General features: G+C 42.2%; 1 protein-coding gene across 1 annotated transcript in view; it reads right to left on the bottom strand.

Annotated features, from left to right (window-relative positions):
- LOC128689813 (chondroitin sulfate proteoglycan 4) overlaps positions 1 to 22675 on the bottom strand; it is a 375987-nt gene that overhangs the window by 193091 nt on the left and 160221 nt on the right. The window contains exon 2 of the mRNA XM_053778303.2: positions 7249 to 7412. Coding sequence (XP_053634278.1) covers positions 7249 to 7412 — 164 coding nt within the window. The remainder of the gene's footprint in view (positions 1 to 7248; positions 7413 to 22675) is intronic.

The following is a 22675-nucleotide window of genomic DNA, read 5'->3' on the forward strand; positions in this document are numbered from 1 at the left end:
TACTTTTCCCATTACATTTCTTTCTCATTTTGTGTTCAATCACCCAATGATCACATTTTTATAATACCTTTGGATAATCAGTGTATTTCACATCGTTGTAGTTTTCCTCCTCCTCCCTATTGCTCCAAGTGAATGCTGGTCTGGATTGTGCAGATAAGTGCCGTTCTATAAAATTTGTAATTTGGAGTCTCGTAAGCCATACGAACACTTCCGTGAAGTTTGAGCTATTGGTCTGTAACATTTGGCTAGCACTCTGCTACCTCTTTAACACAAAGGAGCTATATCTGCACTCTATAAGGTCTCTGACATTTCAGTTGGATCTGATCACTTCATCTAAAACCTGCTGAGTGTTTTCTATTACTTTTTTTTCGAATTCTATGGGATTATTGCTTTTGACAGTTATATGATCTCTGTGACCTTCAGACGTAATGAAAAAAATTGCATTTTCGACACTGCTTTTTAATTGATTACTAAACACTGATTCATATTACTCTTTTAGAAGTTCTATCATTTCTTTTTCCTTGTAAATGGCTAGTTTAATGTATACCCCGTATACCCATCCTGTGGACGGTAGCGCAAGGGTATATGGATATACAAAAGACCTAGGAACCAGGCCACAAACTAGTTAACAGAGGTAAATCTGGGTTTATATCTACGATTATCTGTTGCAAAGAAATTATAGGATATTTGCTTAATATCTCGGGTATCTTATTTCATAAGATACTTTGACAAATCAAACAGGTTATTATACTGTCTATCTCGATATTCCATAATAAGTGAACAATTAAGCACGTAGTTTGATCCTCATGTGTCTGCTAAACTTCCAGAAGTTCTCGAAACCAAGCCTAAGCTCGGCTACTACATCAGTCAGTCAGTATGCTCATATCACCAGTTGCTCCATAAATAATGTTACCTACGTTCATATTATAGTGATAGATCTACTCAGGTTTCTTACTGTATTCTTATGACATTCGGTTTTATTACTGATTTCTCTCTTAATATTATTCCTAACGCTAGACACAAACATACCAAAGTTATATTCTACAATGTCCGTCAACGTACTTTTTCGGGCTAACTTGTCAATTTAATTATGAAGAAGTAATTCAGTGTGTGATGAAATCCATAAGAATTGTACATTATTTCCTCTTTCTCTGAATTTTGACAATCTATAGCTGGCTTCTGCAATGAGCATTCTGTTAGAAGCATTATGTGAATCAGTAGCTTTAAATAAGCACATGGTATCAGTATTAATCAAAGAGTCAAGATCTGTGTCATAAGTTAACTTTAGCTCAATTAGGATGGCAAACAATTCAGTTTGCAGTGTAGACACCTAGTTGTTAATTCTTACGCCAAACTCATCATGATTTCTACTGTTCATCTCTAGTGAGATGACAACAAGAGCTGATGTCTACCAGTAGACTCCTGCTTAGATCCATCAGTTTATACAGTGTTACATACTATTACTAGGAAGGGATTACTAGTGATGAGGTTTTTAGGGACTGCAGGTTTGTGATGTTAAATGATCACAGCTTCTATGGAGAGGTGAAATGCTCTTGTCTGCAGTGATACAGTACGTGTAAGTTATAAAACTTATTATAATTGCATATTTACAAAACCTATTTAGATTTATGTTTATTCACTTCTAGACATTTAGTAATATTTTAGTGACAGTCTCTGGTTCATTTCTTAACAGTCTAATACCAAGTGTTCATCTCAATAATCTTATTACTGATGCTAGGAACACCAAGGTCTTTCCTCACATTAAGAACCTTGGTATTTTAGGATAGCCAAGAATAATTCTGAGCGTTTCATTTTGTACTTAGTCCAAGGGCAGGAGAATTTTTCTTAGCTACTATTAACATGGGCGAAACATAATCGGTAAATGACCTATTGCAGACTATGTACATCATTCTCATTATACTTACATTAGCTCCACAGTTGTGGTTGTATCCAGAAACAGCTCTGAGAGCCTTTGGCCTGTCTGCATTTGTTATTTAGTTGTAGTACGTTCGATTCCTTGTAGGATTCGTCCATACCAAGATATCTATAAGATTTAATATAGCTGATGTTTTCCCCTACAAACAGATGGGTGGAACATGTTGCTTACTTGTCAATTTTTTTGTTGTTGATGAAGATATGACGAGCACTAGTCGATTACAAATTACTTTCCTTTCGTTAAGAATGGCACTCATCTCCTTATGCTCTGTTGTATGGATCATGTTGTCATCAGCATTACTTATACTTATATGTTTAGGTGAGAGAGATAGAGCATTTAGAAGAGCATTAATTAAAACATTAAATGGCATGGGACTAAGAACTCCTCCTTGCGGTGTACATCTTCGCTGTGTCATATTCACGATTTTAAAAAATTTTGGTAACCCATTTTTCCTGCACATTCCTTTATGCTCTCATGTTCAATTTGATATTATTTAACGTTTTCTCAGTAGTACATACTGATGTGCTTCGGTATTCAGCATTTCCTAAGTACTAGTTTATGAATCTCATGACTGTTTCTCGGGGTGTGTCTGATAGTTCTGCTGTAGACAGCCTGTACTGTCTGCACAGACAGCCCATGCTCTCTGCCAGCTTAGTTCATATTTTGCGCCACTCAAGTGTTGCCCTCTGTAGCCAGGCCTCTCGGTAGGCACACCAGCCTGTCTGCCCATGCCTCGCTCTCACTCACACAGCAGCCTAGCAGCAAGACACAAGTACTAGTAGCTCTCTCTCGTGGGATGGCCCTTCCCGGGCCATGGGCACAACACAAGCCTGTGTACCCACCACGACACTTTTCAATAAACAAAGAAGCCTCCGAAGACGTTTATCATTAACCACCCGCTTACAGCCTACCAAACAAATAATCCCATTAAACATTGGTAGCAGTGGTGGTCGCAGCAGTTGTTTGCCCGGAGAGAGGAAGGAGAGGTATGAAGTCATCTTCACTTCGTCACCCTACACAAGAAGCATCCGTTTCTCAACGAGTTATCCTGATGTCGTGTCTGCACGTTTGAGCATCCAGACACAGGTACAAGCAGGATCCAGCCGAAATTTGCCGAAATTCACCGAGAATTGTAAGTGACTCCACGCTACAGTGTCCCACGCTGTTTCTCAAGTCATGTGTTCAGCGTCACTTGTATGTTGCTGTTGTTGTTCAGCTCAGCAAAGCTGTTTCAGCAAGCCAGAGGTGAGTTTTGTGGCAATTTCTGCGTCCAGTGTGAGTTCTCCACGTGTTTGTGGGAGGAGGAAGAGGCCGCCTCTTGCCTCGCCCTGCTGTACTCTCACACCTCACCAGCCTACCATACACCACTCACCACTACTCACTCCCTCTGCTGTGTTTTCTGCTGTTTTTCGTGTGAACTCATTGCCAGAGCTGTGTATCCGAGTGCCTGAGGCCACTTGAAGCTACGTGGATCAGCATGCCACGTAGATCAGCAAGCCACGTAGATCAGCATGCCACGTAGATCACGACACCACGTGGATCACGATGCCACATTGGGTGTGGGCGATGTCACGTAGATCTATCAGCCATGTGAGTTACCAGATGTCCTAGGCCACATGCTGTGGTCTGCTGCCTGCATCACATTGACGTCACCGACGATGCTGGCCGACTTCATGACGTCACGATGTCTGCTGACGTCACCTCACGATGTCTGCCTGACGTCACCTCGAGATATCTGCTGATGTCACAGTGCTGCTGACGTCATCACGCCTGACATCACATGATGTCACCATCGAGTGTTCAGTAATTATTAAAATATTGTCGAGAAGACTAAGAGAAGATATATGTCGTGCTTTAATTCCTCTCAGTCAGTGTTCTCACATTTTAGTATATGTCTCAGTGTCAGTTTTATGCACAGAAAAGCATCATTTGCTAGTTTAAGCCATGTTGTACCGCATGTACCGCTGGTGTGTTGAAAGTTTCCGTGTGTCCAGTGAGGTCTGAGCCAGACCTGAGTAGCACCACTGTGCTAAGTCACCCAAAGTGACCAGTACGTTTGACAGCTGATGTCAAGTCAGCCCCCGAGTGACCGAGCCCTCTTGTACAGAAAGCTTTTATGCTCGTCGCTCGTGATGTTCTGCAGAATCGTACCTGCTACGATTCCCATCGAGATTTGTTCACTTCACCTCCAGACCGTCAGAGTGCAGTTATATGTACAGAAACAAGTCTGGGGATGCTTAGACTAATCTCTGCTATAACTCCAACTGCCGAGAGAATGATACTCGCCAAGCCGCAGTTATCCACTGTCGGCAGGCGCTATGTCAGCCTCGTGTTGTAACAAGCTTCAGTGAGCAGCCTGCACAAAGAAGATGTCACTTTGACTGCTAGCTCACTCACTGCAGTCTGGTGTATGATGTTACGACTCCCAGATGTTCACCCAGTCGTCTCTGCCACGACTCACTCCACAACTCGCTCCACGCTCGCCGGCAGTGACAGCCCAGCGACAGTACCAATCGAGAAGTGTCCTCCTGAGTCGCTTGCCAGAAGTCCTGCCCAGTTGCCGAGTTTTGTCGATGCCTCACTCGAGGGCACTAGCATGTGCCCCAGGTTGAGTGAAAACCTGCAGCGACTCCTACGATGACTGCTTCATCATTCCAGAGGAGACCGTAACCTGTTACATCACAGCTCAGCAGCAGCGATGTCTCCTGTGTTGCAGTATCTGTCCAGATGCAGGAAGGCATGCAGTGATGCCCGTCGACGCTCACTGTCTATGACCACGATGTTTAGCACACCCCACATGTTTTTTTCTTCCCTCCCTGTAGGAAGTGTTTTTTCCATGTTCATATGTATATATATGTTTTTATTTTGTGTTCTGTGCCCTGTTCCTACGAGAGAGAGACCGAGTTCCTTTTACCACCAGTATTGTAGCATCGGGACGACGCGCGGTAGGTGGCCGAGCATATGTAGACAGCCTGTACTGTCTGCACAGACAGCCCATGCTCTCTGCCAGCTTAGTTCATATTTTGCGCCACTCAAGTGTTGCCCTCTGTAGCCAGGCCTCTCAGTAGGCACACCAGCCTGTCTGCCCATGCCTCGCTCTCACTCACACAGTGGCCTAGCAGCAAAACACAAGTACTAGTAGCTCTCTCTCGTGGGATGGCCCTTCCCAGGCCATGGGCACAACACAAGCCTGTGTACCCACCACAACACTTTTCAATAAACAAAGAAGCCTCCGAAGACGTTTATCATTAACCACCCGCTTACAGCCTACCAAACAATCTCGTTATACTGCTCTAACTTTGTTTCAGTCAGTTCTCTGAGTTGAGAATTAGACACACATGAAACATCTAGGTATTTTTAATGTAGACGTGGCTTTATCAATACAAATTCTAGAATTTGTATCAATACAAATTCTAGAATTTGTATTGATAAAGCCATTGGATGGCGAAATGTCTACTTTAAAAAATCCCAGATGTTTCATGTGTGTCTAATTCTCATCTTGTTGGTATTTCTTACCATTCTTGTACAGTTCTTTGAGTTTTTAGACTAAATTTACTAAACATCCCGTCTCGTATTATTCCTGGAATTTTCCACCCTTGAATTTAAATTCTTTTGTATTTCTGTAATGATGAGAGTATATTGTGAAGAACAAAAAGGCACAATACCATGACTGGAATAATAGACAAATAATCTGCACAGATGAGAGAGAAGCTTGCGATGACGTATCGGTCCGACTTGGACCATTTACGAAGCCACACTAACACAAAATAAAGGGGATGTAAATAGTGTGCTGAAAATATCTAGCCTAGACAGGACTCGCAGCAATGGTTTTAAGTTGGAAAAATTCAGATTCAGGAAGGATATAGGAAAGTACTGGTTTGGTAATAGAGTTGTGGATGAGTGAAACAAACTCCCAAGTACAGTTATAGAGGCCAGAACGTTGTGTAGCTTTAAAAATAGGTTGGATAAATACATGAGTGGATGTGGGTGGGTGTGAGTTGGACCTGATAGCTTGTGCTACCAGGTCAGTTGCCGTGTTCTCCCTTAAGTCAATGTGACCTGACCTGACTAGGTTGGGTGCATTGGCTTAAGCCGGTAGGAGACTTGGACCTGCCTCGCATGGGCCAGTAGGCCTGCTGCAGTGTTCCTTCGTTCCTTCGAAGGGGACAGGGACGGGGCCAAGAGAGAAAGAAAAAAAGCAATGGAAGTAACAGTGGTAGTAAATAGTAAGGAGAGAAGCTTTAGTGTAACAAGAGATAGAAAGAGGAGTGAAGGGTGAACGGTGGCAATAGTAGAAGTAGCAGCAATTGTAGTAGTAATTCATTGGTAGTCGTAGTAGTAGCAGTAGAAGTAGGGTAAGTTTAAGGTCAAGGAGGAGCACTGCAGGAGAGCTAAGGGCCCACAAGGGGTACGACCAAAAACATCATGGGGCGAGGGACGGGGGGGAGGTTACAGAAAGACAGAACACACCTGGACATAAGAAAGGAAAACGAAGAAAAATGGAAAAATTACGAAAGGAAAAGAGGGAGGAGAGAAAGGGATCAGGTCAAGTCACGAGTGTTCCGAAGTTTGAAGCACTTGACAATGTAATGAGAAAGGAAGGCATCTACACAGACTAAGCCAAGACTCAGATTTATATTAGGAAAGTTGTGCATTAGGGATGCTTTAAGCAGACGGTGACTGTGAAGGCTAGAATCAGGATAGACAATTTTAACAGAGGACCAGTCGATGGGATGACTGGTCCCTGTTAGTGTGACTCTGTAAATAGTCCAAGTCGGACCGAAACGTAATCATAAGCTCCTCTCTCCCATGTGCTGGCTATTTGTGTAGAGCATATTGCATTTGTGATCATGTTTCTGATTAGTTTCTCATTGTTCATCAGGTGCAACAATTTGCCGTTTAAGGTATCTCATTCAGGATGTTTTGCCGAACATTCTTATATACTGTAAGTCTAAATAGCTAATACGCTATGAGCTAAGTGATAGTGAGCTCTCGTCCCACGAGTCAGATAGGTATTTATGTTTTTTCTTCAAAAAGACACAATAAGTGATGGTAACACAATTTTTTTCCGCTCGAAGGTATTTAGTCCTAGTGTAATTGGGAAACAAATTTATCATTAAATTTAAAATTAATTTCTTCTCATTTGTCAACAGTATTAAGCACTGCTGATTTCAGTGGTGTTTTAGGTACAATATACAGTTGTTCAAATGGTAGAAAGTGTTACTGTCAGATTTATATTTTCGTAATATTGTTTTTCAGGTTATATGTTCCAAAATCAGTTTCAGTTTCCCTCCCTTCCTCTCTTTACTTACCCTGAGGGCACCTCCCTCCAGCACCACCAGGCAGTAATCAGTGTTGCCGGCGGCCAGCAGCAGCAAGGCATCAGAGCGGTGCGTCTTAAGACGAAGACTGATCTCTGTGGAGCTGCGAGCTTCCTGGAGCGGCAGCGACACGTACGAGGCGCCGAAGAAGGAGGCTGCAGAATACAAAAGACTTAATAAAATGAAAATTTACATCAGTACACAAAGTTGCAATAAAAATCCTGATAAGTGATAATTGTGTTAATATAATTCATATTTTACTTATGACTTCATTCGGAAAATCATCAATGAGTCACCAGCTACAGTAGCCTGGTGTGAGTACTGGAAAGTTGTCCGCTGTATAACACCAGATTTAAGACGAGGCCGCCTTAGCAGTGTTTCCAGGAATGGAACTGACTATAGGTTGAAGAACTCTCATTGAAACTTCCACTTCTCTCCCTTCCTCGTAGCAATGAAGATTGCGGAGATGCAATGAGACAAACGGGTGAAGCCCATGACCTATATAACGAACATTCTGTAGGGTGTAGAATCTGATACTTCGTAAATGAAGTAAATATTACTCCTACTGTCAGGGGGGATTCAAGATGCAGGTTCCATGTTTATATTGTTTTGAAGGTTGGTCTGTTTATATGAAGGTTGACCTGTTTATATGAAGGTTGGTCTGTTTATATGCAGGTTGACCTGTTTATGTGAAGGTTGGTCTGTTTATATGAAGGTTGGTCTGTTTATATGAAGGTTGGCCTGTTTATATGAAGGTTGGTCTGTTTATATGCAGGTTGACCTGTTTATGTGAAGGTTGGTCTGTTTAGTTGGGGTAATGTTTCAAATTGGACAATATTGTAAAGAACAAGGATCACATTCGAATGTTGTACATGATTAGAAGCAGCTGAATATTTAGCACCATAAACATAGTCCGTTTTCTACCATTGTAACAGAAAAAGATTATAAAACGAGAGCTGGGGTAGACAGTGGAAAGAATGATCCGCCTCCTGTTTAACCAATAAGCTGGGGGAAAAAAAAGCTTATGTCACTATTTTTCTACAACGTTGCAAAATTCTGTCCCCCACCAAAAAAAAAAAAAACAGTTACGTAAAGTAACAACACATGAGCTGAAAAGAATTTAAGAAAAACATTAAAAAATGCTCTATAGTATTTTTTTCACTGTCAGTCTAAATACAATGCGGGATACGTTTTTCCTTTTAATTTTTACTAAAACGGTACTATTTTTCGTTAAAATTCTCGAAGTGAAATTAGACAAAGGGTACTTGAACCAGGTCGGTCACTGGTGCTGGGACTTGGCGTGACATGAAGGGGACAGATGCAGCAAGCAGGACGCTGTGAAGTGTGTGACTGTAACAACATGCAATTTGCCCAGTTGGTACTGGGTAGTGGAAGCAGTTTTAAATGGGTTCAGGCAGGAGGGGAGCTCACAAGGAGCGACCAGGAAGTGAAGAGCTAAGCACAAGATTTAGTGAGGTTTTCAAAATGGAGATAGAAAGGCTTCCAGGAAACCGAGGCGGAAAGGTGCAGCAGCAAATGTTGGACACACTGTTTACAACCGAGGATAAAGTGAAGAAACTACTAGGTAAACTAGATACCCTGAAAGCGGTGGGCCCAGATAACATCTCTTCATGGGTCCTGAGAGGGGGAGCAGAGGCAGTGTGTGCCGCTAACAACAATCTTCAACATATCTATCGAAACAGGGCAACTACCTGAGGTGTGGAAGACAGTAATCATAGTCCAAATATATAAAAGAGGCGACTGATGGACAGCATTAGACTACAGACCAGTGACGCTGAAATGTATAGTGTGTAAAGTCATGGAGAAAATTATCAGAAGAGTGGTGGAGCACCTAGAAAGGAACAGGCTCATACATGGCAACCAGCATGACTTTAGGAATGATAAATCCTGAGTCACAAATCTGCTCTGGTTCAACGACAAGGTAACAGAAGTAAAAGTGATGGGTAGACTGCATCTTCTTGGACTGTAAGAAGGCTTTCGACACGGTACCACACAAGAAACTGGTTCAGAATCTAAAAGAGCAGGCAGGAATAGCAGGGAATGGGTCAGGGAATACATAACAAGAAGGAAACAACGAGGATGGTATGTGAGGAGGTGACAGAGTAGGCGCATTTCGAGTGGGGTTCCAAAAGGGTCAGTCTTAGCGTTGGTGCTGTTTCTGGTATATATGAATGACATGACAAAAGGGATAAATTCAGAGGTGTCCCTGTTCGCAGACGATGTGAAACTAATTAGGAAATACAAGAAGACGAGGATCAGGTAAGATTACAAGAGGCTCTGGTCCGAAAAATAGCTCCTAGAGTAGAAAGTCATGAAGCTTGGGGAAGGACAAAGAAGACCACAGATGGAGTACGGGCTAAAGCGTCTAAGGCAGAAAACCTCACTCATTTAAAAGGATACTGGGGTGAGCATCATATCGAACACATCTCCTGATGTGCACATCAACCAAATAATCGCCGCAGTGTATGGGCGCCTGGTCAATCTAAGAATATCGTTTGACATCTAAGTAACGAGTCATTTACAGTATACCGTGTGCATGAGGCCTATAATGGAGTATGGAGCACCAGTATGGAACCCACACCTAGTCAAGCACGTCCAGAAATTGGAGAAAGTGCAAAAGTTTGAAACAAGACTAGTCACGGAGCGAAGGGAAGACATGACAACGTACAAAATACTAAGAGGAATTGACAATGTGGACAGGACCAGGATGCTTCAGAGGGGAGACACAGGAACAAGGGGTAACAACTGGAAGTTAAAAACTCAGATGAGTCTTGGAGATGTTAGGAAGTATTTTTTTAGCCTTAGAGCCGTCAGGAAGTGGAACAATCTGGGGTGAAGTAGTGAAGGTAGGATTCGAACATAGCTTTAAGAAGCGAAGTACAATAAGGTTCTCGGAGCAGGGAGAGAGTGGACCTAGTGAAGAGGCGGGGCCAGAAGCTGTGACTCGACCCCTGCAGTGACATTTCATTGAGTATATATAGGTGAGTACAAACACGCGCGCACATGGAAAAAATGGTGAAATTCCAAGCGCATTTGTGATATCTCACATCAAGGAATGGTAGAAATAATAGGTCAACCGAAGACTTATAAACCTGAGATACGACCTGACACATGACCCTACATACTGAGATACGACCTCACACATCACCCTACATACTGAGATACGACCTGACACATGACCCTACATACTGAGATACGACCTGACATATGACCCTACATACTGAGATACGACCTGACACATGACCCTACATACTGAGATACGACCTGACACATGACCCTACATACTGAGATACGACCTGACATATGACCCTACATACTGAGATACGACCTGACATATGACCCTACATACTGAGATACGACCTGACACATGACCCTACATACTGAGATACGACCTGACACATAAGAACATAAGAACATAAGAATGTAGGAACACTGCAGAAGGCCTACTGGCCCATACGAGGCAGGTCCTTATCAAAACGACATCTACCTAAAGCTACTCAAGAAATAACTCCCGTACCCCTTGACACCAATCAAACCCAGCCCCTCCCACTCATATATTTGTCCAGTCTCTTCTTAAAGCTACCCAAGGTCCTAACCTCTATCAGCCCACTGGGAAGACTGTTCCACGCATCTACAACTCTGTTAGAAAACCAGTACTTACCTATGTCCTTTCTAAATCTAAATTTATCCAACTTAAATCCATTATTCCTGATTCTTACCTGGTTCGACACCCTCAGTACTTTATTAATGTCTCCCTTGTTTATGCCCGTCATCCACTTATACACTTCAATGATATCTCCCCTCATTCTACGCCTCTCCAGAGAGTGGAGATTTAAGGCTTTAAGTCTATCTTCATACGGGAGGTTCCTTACACAGTAAATCATTTTAGTCATTCTTCTCTGTATGTTCTCTAATGAGTCTATGTCCATCCTGTAGTAAGGGGACCAAAACTGAGCAGCATAATCCAAATGAGGCCTCACTAGTGATGTATAGAGCTGCAAAATAACTTTTGGACTTCTGTTACTTATACTTCTTGAGATAAATCCAAGTAATCTGTTAGCCTTGTTGCCCACACTGAGGCACTGCTGTCTTGGCTTTAGATTTCTGCTTACCATGACTCCCAAGTCTTTTTCACATTCTGTATGACCAAGCTCTACTTCACCTAGATTATAGCTTCGAGGGTTATTTTCATTACCAAGGGCAAGTACCTTACACTTATCCACATTAAACTTCATCTGCCATTTCTCAGACCAAGACATTAATTTGTTCAAATCGTCCTGGAGTTCATTGATATCCTCCTTAGAGTGAATTATACGGCCTATCTTTGTATCATCAGCAAATTTACTCATGTCACTAGTAATCCCTTCATCAAGGTCATTAATGTAAATTATGAACAAGAGAGGGCCTAAAACTGATCCTTGTGGAACGCCACTAGTGACTAATCCCCATTCAGATTTCACTCCATTAATGGTAACTCTCTGCTTTCTATTGGTAAGCCATGCCTCAATCCATGCTAGAACTTTACCTCCTATACCATGAGCTGTCACTTTTCTTAAGAGTCTCTTGTGAGGTACTCTGTCGAAGGCTTTACTAAAATCCAAATAAACAATATCATATTCCTTATCACTGTCAACTGCCTCAAATGTTCTATTGAAGAACGTCAGTAAGTTTGTCAGGCAGGAACGACCTCTCGTGAATCCATGCTGAGATTCATTTATCAAGTTATGCTCTTCAAGGTGACTTCTGATAATGTCAGCTATAATTGATTCTAATAACTTGCCCACTATAGATGTCAGGCTTATTGGACGGTAATTTGAAGGAGTGGACTTATCCCCTGATTTGAATATAGGAACCACATTAGCCATCTTCCACATATCTGGCACAACACTGGTAAGGATGGACGCACTGAATACACTCGTTAATGGCTGACTAAGCTCCATCTTGCATTCCTTAAGTACCCTTGAAAACAACTCATCGGGTCCCGGGGACTTATTTTGTTTCAGTTTGTCTATCTGTTTAATAACCATGTCCCTCGTGACAGTAATATTAGTTAACTTAAATTCATCAGGAACTAAATAATTGTTAATTACTGGAATCTCATTTACATCTTCCTGTGTAAAAACTGACAAAAAATAGTCATTAAATAAGGAACACATTTCCAGTTCATTATCCGTCAGCTGTCCATTCCCAGATTTCAGAGGTCCTACTTTTTCCTTCACCTTCGTCCTATACACTTGAAAGAACCCCTTTGGATTAGTCTTTGATTCATTAGCAACTCTAATTTCATAGTCACGTTTAGCCTTTCTAATCGCCTTTTTTACTTCTCTTTTAAGCTGAACATATTGGTCAGTGAGGTTAACCTCTCCTCTTCTGATGCGCCTATAAATTCCCCTTTTCTCCCCTAATAGATGCTTTAGCCTCCTGTTAACCCATTTGGGATCGTTATTATTAGACCTAATTTCTCTCTGGGGAATGTATATACTCTGGGAACTGTGTACATTATTAAGAAAACAATCATAAAAGCAGATCCCTTCATATTCATAAGTATGATTATCGTCAATAAAATCATTAGCTAGATAACCCCAATCAAGATTAGACAGATGTTCCCTAAGTCCATTATAATCGGCAGAACGAAAATCGGGGATTTTTACTGTATTATCATTATTCTTGCATTCCCAATTAATGCTAAAGGTGATGGATTTGTGATCACTTGCGCCAAGCTCTTCAGTGATCTCCAGATTATTCACGAGTGTTTCCTTATTTGACAAGACTAGGTCTAGCAAATTATTACCCCTGGTAGGTTCAGTTACACTCTGTTTCAGAAAACAGTCCTGAACTGTTTCCATGAAGTCACTGGACTCTAGATTACCTGTCAAAGAATTCCAGTCAATTTGGCTAAAGTTAAAGTCCCCTACTATGACTACGTTACTGTGTCCAGAAGCCCTAACAATTTCGTCCCAAAGAAGTCTCCCTCTATCGTGATCCAAGCCTGGAGGTCGGTATATTACACCTAGAATTAGTTTTTCTTGACTCTCCACGAACTCTACCCAAACAGACTCTGTTACTGCTCCATCTATTTTTATACCTGTTTTTATGCAACAATTAATATTTTCTCGAACATACAATGCAACTCCTCCCCCCTTCCCATTACATCTATCCACATTGAATAACTTAAATCCCTGAATATTACATTCAGCAGTCATATCCCGACTCTTTAAATCATACCACGTTTCAGTTAATGCAATGATATCAAAGTTCCCAGCACATGCTACCCAACGTAGTTCATTAATTTTATTTCTTGCACTTCGACTGTTAGCATAAAATACCATCATATGTTTTTTCTTCTGCACATTTTTCCTATTCATCTTTGTTTTCACACAATTTCTGAAATTATCATTACCCAGAGTTACTCCATGACAGTTACTATTAAGATTCTTAATATCAGAGCATAAGTCAACATATCCATACTCATTATTAATCATTTCTAAACCCATACCTCTAACTAATCCTAGTTTAAAGTCCTAACAACCCCCTCAACTGAGTTAGCAAGAAAACCCACACCTGCCCTGGATAAGTGAACCCCATCCCTGGCATACATGTCATTTCGGCCATAGAAGTTGTCCCAGTTGTCAATGAATGGTACTGCATTATCCTTACAGTGTTTATCCAGCCAACAATTAATACCAATTGCTCTGGACAACCATTCATTACCAACACCTCTTCTTGGCAAAATGCCACATATAACAGGGCGCCCCCCCTTCTTCCTAATCATGTCTATAGCTGTCCTGAACTTTCTAACTAAATCCTCACTTCTACGCTTGCCTACATCATTGCCTCCAGCACTGAGGCAAATAATAGGATTGATCCCATTACCGTTCATGATGTTGTCAAGCCGGCTAACAATGTCCTCCATCCCAGCCCCAGGAAAGCATACCCTTTGTCTCCTACTCCTGTCCTTCAAGCAGAATGCCCTATCCATGTATCTAACCTGGCTATCCCCAACAACAACAATATTCTTACCTTCCTTGTTGTCGTTCGTCGTGACGATCCCAGTAGTAGACTCACATTCGTCGGGTAGCACCGAGAATGCGTTGGAGGTTTCCACGGGAGTTTCCACAGCAGTCTCTTTCTTCTTCATCGTTTCTGGCTTTCCATTCGTCTTCTTGATCGTCAACTTCGTCGTCCCCTGCTGTCCAGCCACTGACCACGATCCCTTCTTGACCTGAGGACTCGAAACAGGAGGACTACTACGAATCCTCTTGAGATACGACCTCAAACATGACCCTACATACTGAGATACGACCTGACACATGACCGTACATACTGAGATACGACCTGACACATGACCCTACATACTGAGATACCTTACACATGACCCTACATACTGAGATACGATCTCAAACATGACCCTACATATTGAGATACGACCTGACACATGACCATACATACTGAGATACGACCTCACACATGACCCTACATACTGAGATACGACCTCACACATGACTCTACATACTGAGATACCTCACACACGACCCTACATACTGAGATACGACCTGACACATGACCCTACATACTGAGATACGACCTCACACAGGACTCTACATACTGAGATACGACCTCACACATGATCCTACATACTGAGATACGACCTCACACATGACTCTACATACTGAGATACGACCTCACACATGGCCCTACATACTGAGATACGACCTCACACATGACCCTACATACTGAGATACGACCTCACACATGACCCTACATACTGAGATACGACCTCACACATGACCCTACATACTGAGATACGACCTCACACATGACCCTACATACTGAGATACGACCTCACACATGACCCTACATACTGAGATACGACCTCACACATGACCCTACATACTGAAATACGACCTCACATGACCCTACATACTGAGATACGACCTCACACATGACCCTACATACTGAGATACGACCTCACACATGACCCTACATACTGAAATACGACCTCACATGACCCTACATACTGAGATACGACCTCACACATGACCCTACATACTGAGATACGACCTCACACATGACCCTACATACTGAGATACGACCTCACACATGACCCTACATACTGAGATACGACCTCACACATGACCCTACATACTGAGATACGACCTCACACATGACCCTACATACTGAACCTTGGAGTGACGTGAAGATTTAGTAAGGTTACATGTCAAGTAAAATTTAAGAGTGACATGACAGGCATAAATTAAAATCCACACAAATTCCATTCATTATAAAAGAATCTAATTTATACAACCCAGTACTTTTATTTATGAAACTTCATTAATTATATTTTGGTCGACTTTGACTTGTTTGATACAATATTTTCAACCTTTTGAAAATCAACTGGGTTGTTAAAATCTCTTGCAAGAATAATCACAACATTAGATTATGAATTTAAACCCCTACATGTAATTGCATTTGGAAAAGCTGAGAAAGTTGTATGAAGAAAATCCAAGTTTGAGAGACGTAAATGAATCGAATTCCTTATGAAATGTTGAAATATGAATATCTGTTTAGAGTTGTATAAATTACTCGTTTATAATTAACAGAATTTGTGAGGAGATTTTAAACTATGCCTGACACGTCACTCTTAAATTTGACTTGACATGTGACTTACCTAAATTTTCACTCCTATGTTTAGCGAGTTGGGTCGTATGTGAGGCGATATCTCAGCTTCGTAAGTTTGATGAGTACAATATAGAGAACCCAGTGAATGTAAGGGGACCCAAATTCTTCTACTGCCTCCCTTCGTGCAAAAGCCAAATTGCCAAGAAACCTTCGGCTGTCTTCAGGAGAGAACCTGGTAAGTTCCTCAAGTTAGTTCCCGATCAGCCAAGTTGTGGTAGATACCTTAGACTGTGTGGCGGCTCGCACTAACAGCCTAGTCTATCAGGCCAGCAACCGAAAGATCGTGGGGGCACAGACCCCCGGAATCGTGTCATGATAACCTCAAGGTACCAGCTCGGACAAAAACGAAAACAGAAAACGAAAACCAGAAACAGACTTCCTCAACGATCATCCTTGATAACAAACATTATCACGAACTTTTAACTTTAGAAATCAAATTTCTTCGGTATAATAAACCTAGTCTTATTAAAGACTGATAAAAATGTCTCTATTAACCCCAAGTTCTCAGACTTACATAAAGTGTCTGATAATTATCACTGATAGCCGAGAGTGTCGGCTATAAAACGTTATGGCGGCAGGTTTCTGGTCACCACCGCCTCACCAACGTCGTGATCCTCCATATACAGAGGTGGTGGCCAGCATGACGGCTCTACAGCCCACGAAAACCACAACAAATATGACTATTACCCGACGATAAGGGTGCAACGTGAGGTCTTGCCTGCCCTGAAATGTACCCACTATAGCCAGGTCTACCTTCGATATACCTTTGAAGGCTTTCGAGAATTTTTCTACTCTCACAGCCCGGCCATGGGCGAGGCTTATCTAATGCTTGCCTGATCAAGCAAGCTGTTACTGCTGGCGGACCGCTGGCCCACATATCTACCGCAGTTTGGTTGATATAGCACTTGAGGGAGGTACGTGTTCAATTTCCTCTTGAAAACTTCTACACTTGTTCTGGCAATGTTCCTGATATCTTGTGGTAAAGTTTTAAACAATCTGGGCCCACGAATGTTGATATAACGTTCTCTTATTGTGCCCACAACGCCCCTGTTTTTCACTGTGTTTAACATACACATTAGCCCATATCTCCGGTCAACTGAGCCACATTATTGACGATCCTTCTAGTTAACATGACACTCATAAGTGTGACTCGTATCTCAGTGGAACAGTGTTCACCCCAACCAAAATGATTCGTTAATTAAGACTACAGTGACTAGGGAATGAGAGAGATAATGGGATAGATAATGAGATTTGATCTACAGATGATTAACTACCAACACAACTTAGTTCTAGGGAAGTATACCTGGAGTATACCTGGAGAGGGTTTCGGGGATCAACTTCCCCGCGGTCCGGTCTGTGACCAGGCCTCGTGGTGGATCAGAGACTGAACAACAAGGCTGTTACTGTTGGTCGCACGTAAACTGACGTACGAACTACAGAACGGCTGATCAGGTACTGACTTTAGGTGCCTGTCCAGCGCCTTCTTGAAGACAGCCAGGGGTCTATTGGAGTAGCTCAAATTTTTAGAATCACGAGCCCTTAACTTGCTTAAAGACACCCCTCATTCCCTGACGGGACGGGCAGGAAGAGATGCAGGACAAGTCTCTTTATAAACACTTACTGTCCCTCTTCGCCTAGCAGTGAACTGGCACATGGAAATTATTTTCGGTACTCTTCGTTATGTGACCCACAACAGCCAAGTGATTCCCAGGTGCTAATTCACTGCTAGGAGAAAAGGGACAGTAAGTATAGAGAGATTTGCCACTTCATGTCTTCTGAAATAAACAACTGACACCGCAGGTGCTACTTGGCTCCGCAAATGTGATCCACCGCCAAATTGCAAAATAATTTCCAGTAACATAGGATAGAAGTTCCGATTTCACCGTTTATTACTGCTGTTACTACTCTCTGGGTTCCATTTACTAAGGGAATATTTGTCGATGAATAATCAGCTTGGGTCTTTCTTCGGGAAGGGACTAGATGTTTCCTTCAAATAACCACAAATCAGCCGGACTGCTGTGTTCACACTGCATAAGTGTTCGCAATAAAGCGAACAGAATCCTTGGCTTCATATTAAGAAGTATAATTAATAGGAGTCTCTCAGGTTGTTCTTCAACTCAATATATCTTTGCTTAGGCCTCATTTAAATTATGTTGCTCAGTTTTGGTCACCGTATTACAGAATGGATATAAATTCACTGGAAAACGTGCAAAGGAGGATGACTAAGTTGATCCTATGTATCAGAAATCTTTCCTATGAGGATAGACTGAGGGCCCTGAATCTGCACTCTTTAGAAACGCGTAGAATTTGGGGGGATATGACTGAGGATAGGAGAAAGTGTGGAGTTAATAAAAGTATTAGTCAGAGGGCTGAAGAGGGTTTGTTGAGAGAATGGATCAAAGTAGAATGACATGGAGAGCGTATAAATCTGTAGGGGAAGGAAGGCGGGGTAGGGGTCGTCATCGAAAAGGTTGGAGGGAGGGGGTAAAGGAGGTGTTGTGGGCGAGAGGCTTGGACTTCCAGCCAGCGTGCATGAGCGTGTTAGATAGGAGTGAATGGAGACGAATGGTTTTCTGGACCTGACGAGCTGTTGGAGTGTGAGCAGGGTAATATTTAGTGAAGGGATTCAGGGAAGCCGGTTATTTTTATATAGCCGGACTTGAGTCCTGGAAATGGGGAGTACAATGCCTGCACTCTAAAGGAGGGGTTTGGGATATTGACAGTTTGGAGGGATATACTGTGTATCTTTATATATACTTCTAAACTGTTGTATTCTGAGCACCTCTGCAAAAACAGTGATTATGTGTGAGTGAGGTGAATGTGTTGAATGATGATGAAAGTATTTTCTTTTTGGGGATTTTCTTTCTTTTTGGGTCACCCTGCCTCGGTGGGAGACGGCCGACTTGTTGAAAAAAATGATTGAGGTGTGAAAATGGAAAACAGGAGTAAATAAAGGGAATGTAAATAGCGTGCTAAAAATATCTAGCAAAGACAGGACTCACAGCAATGGTTTTAAGTTGGAAAAATTCAGATTCAGGAAAGTAATAGAATTGTGGATGAGTGGAACAAACTCCCGAGTACCGTCATAGAAGCTAAAACGTTGTGTAGTTTTAAAGATAGGTTAGATAAATACATGAGTGTGAGTTGGACCTGACTAGCTTGTACTAATAGGTATGATGTCGTGCTCCTTCCTTAAGTGGTTGTGACCTGACCTGACTAGGCTGGGTCATTGATTTAAGCCGGTAGGAGACTTGGACCTGCCTCGCATGGGCCACTAGGCCTGCTGCAGTGTTCCATATGTTCTTATGAAATGCTGGCACAAACAGCCAAACCAACCAGAAAGTATAAACTGAGATCTGGCCACAAGAGGTTATCATATCTGAAACAAACACCGAGTACTGGCCTGGATGGCAGAGCACTCGCTTCACACACGGAGGGTCAGGGTTCGATTCCCAGCGGGACTGGAACATTTCGACGCGTTTCGTTACACCTGTTGTCCTGTTCGCCTAGCAGTAAGTAGGTACCTGGGTGTTAGTCGACTCGTGTGGGTCGCATCCTGGGGGACAAGATTGAGGACCCCAATGGAAATAAGACAGAGAGTTCTTGATGACGCACTGACTTTCTTGGGTTATCCTGGGTGGCTAACCCTGCCGGGTTAAAAATCCGAACGAAATCTTATCCTAATGACTTGCTGACAAGTGATGCTCAGCCTCCCACAAAAGATCCGTCATTCAGAGTTGCACGTGATGTGTATACAGGACCAGGTGTGCGTCCTTAACACATCTGAGACACACATCAGCGTTCTCATAATGGCTCCAGAAGAGAGACAAATCGGTGCAGACACCACCATGGAAACACCGACTAATATAGAGAAGACGCGGCGGGGAAGAGATCACTGCGGAAGATAAAAGAGAGTGAGTTCATAATGTCAGCCTCCATATTGGGTAGCAGCGTGACCTGACCTTCAAGGCGGCCACCGAGGCTGTTGGGACAAGTGAGGATATGGGCTGGAAGGGGCGTGGAGGCACCGGGAGGCAGGAAGAAACAGCGGGGAGCAAGAAAGATTAATGTGAGCAGAATGTTTGGTAGACGGAGGTGGCACCGAGAAGGAAGGGAGGTGGTAATAAGAGTGAGGGTAAACTGAGAGGTGAGCAGATATTTCACGAAGGTGAGAGAGGGAAGTAAAAATAGTGAGGAAGAAGATCCCAGGATAGATGGAGACTATTGAACAAGAAATGATTTAAAAAAACGATCGACCTCATAAAAGTGAAAATGAGAGAGCGAAATAAGATTATGTCAACAAAGTGGCATCAAGGAAGCAATAGCAATTTTCTCCTTAAGTGGGCAGTTTTCTACCTAGCTTTTCCTCCCATTAAAAGGAAACAATGGATCATTAATTATATTGTAATGGTTTCCAAAACGGGAATTTAAGTGATTTAGTTCTCGTATAAAATTAAAGCGAAGTTTGTCAACTTGAAGCACTGGTAATATGTTGCTGATACACAACAAACTAATCTGATTATGGAAATATAAACACATATACACTATAATTATATTTCCAGTGTGCTGGTATTTTATACCATTTATTTCCTAATTTGATATATATATATATATATATATATATATATATATATATATATATATATATATATATATATATATATATATATATATATATATATATATATATATATATATATATATATATATGCAAAACAACCACTCTGAAAGAATAGAGAAATTCCAAGCGCTTTCGTGACTACTCACATTATCAAGGAACTATGATAGATCATAGTTCCTTGATAATGTGAGTAGTCACGAAAGCGCTTGGAATTTCTCTATTCTTTCAGAGTGGTTGTTTTGCATATTTTGAAATCACCTGTTTACTGTGATCTTATTGCATATATATATATATATATATATATATATATATATATATATATATATATATATATATATATATATATATATATATCTTGTGTGTGTGTGTTAGTTACCATTTTTGTCCTAGGCACATGTCGATTAGACACTAGGCCTGTTGTATATGAGTACGTGTGTGTGTGTGTGTGTGTGTGTGTGTGTGTGTGTGTGTGTGTGTGTGTGTGTGTGTGTGTGTGTGTGCGTATATACTCGCCTAGTTGTGGTTGCAGGGGTCGAGTCACAGCTGCCGGCCCCGCCTCTTCACTAGTCGCTACTAGGTCACTCTTCCTGCTCCATGAGCTTCATCCTACCTCATCTTAAAACTATGTATGGATCCTGCCTCCACTCATCACTTCCCAGACTATTCAACTTCCTGACAACTCTGTGACTGAAGAAATACTTCCTAACATCCCTGTGGTTCATCTGAGTCTTCAACTTCCAACCGCTATATCCCATCACTGGAACATCCTGTCTCTGTCCATGTTGTCGATTCCTCTCAGTATTTTATATGTCGTTATCATATCCCCCTTATGTCTCCTGTCTTCCAGTGTTTTCAGGTCGATTTCCCTTAACCTCTCCTCGTAGGACATACCCTTTAGCTTCGGGACTAGTCTTGTTGCAAACGTTTGTACTTTCTCTAGTTTCCTTACGTGCTTCGCTAAGTGTGGGTTCCAAAGTGGTACTGCATACTCTAATATGGGTCTAACGTACAAAGTGTACAGGGTCCTGAGCGATTCCTTATTAAGATGTCGTAGGTGTGTATGTGTTTGCGTGTGTGTGTGTTTGCGCGTGTGTGTGTGTGTGTGTGTGTGTGTGTTTGTGTGTGTTTGCGTGTGTGCTTGGGTGTGTTTGTGTGTGTGTGTCTGTGTGCTTGCGTGTGTGTGTGTGTTTTCGCGTGTGTTCGTGTTTGCGAGTGTGTTTGCGTGTGTGTTTGCGTGTGTGTGTGTGTGTATGTGTGTGTGTGTGTGTGTATGTGTGTGTGTGTGTATGTGTGTGTATGTGTGTGTGTGTGTGTATGTGTGTGTGTGTGTGTGTGTGTGTGTGTGTGTGTATGTGTGTGTGTGTATGCGTGTGTGTGTGTGTGTGTATGTGTGTGTGTGTGTGTATGCGTGTGTGTATGTGTGTGTGTGTGTGTGTGTGTGTGTGTGTGTGTGTGTGTGTGTGTGTATGTGTGTGTGTGTGTGTGTGTGTATGCGTGTGTGTGTGTGTGTGTGTGTGTGTGTGTGTGTGTGTGTGTGTGTGTGTGTGTGTGTGTGTGTGTGTGTGTGTGTGTGTGTGTGTGTGTGCGTGTGTTTGTGTTGGTAGCACTTTCCTCCTTATGCTTGTGATCATGCCTGTGTTCTCTCATGCAATGTTTGATTGAGAGAACAGTCACTGCGGCCGCTGACTGTCATCTTGCAGATGCCTCTCTCCAGTGTGCTACTGATCATGCTTCTTGTATCCCAGAAGAGAATGCAGACAAATTTCTTGGTCTCTTGTGTGATCATCGAATATCTTGGAAGTCTTGCATAACCTCCCTGAAAGCTGCTTGTTACAGCTGCCTGACCATCCTTAAAACTCCAGTCCATGTCTTTTGGCAGCTCATGGATAAACTCTTCTTCGCCTTCATTTATCTCTGATTTTATCTAAGCTCGACTACCGTGACTCTATTCTTCAGTCTCTCTTTCTACTCTTTCTTGTCTTTGGTCCATCCATCATCAGAGGTTATGGTTGTGTTCTGTAGCTTCTGATCTCCCTCAGTTGAGAGCCTAATTTACATAGACGACAGCTCCCTCTTTGCAAGATAGACGCAATGACT

This window comes from Cherax quadricarinatus, chromosome 22 (genome assembly GCF_038502225.1).
Source record: "Cherax quadricarinatus isolate ZL_2023a chromosome 22, ASM3850222v1, whole genome shotgun sequence".
Taxonomy (NCBI): domain Eukaryota; kingdom Metazoa; phylum Arthropoda; class Malacostraca; order Decapoda; family Parastacidae; genus Cherax; species Cherax quadricarinatus.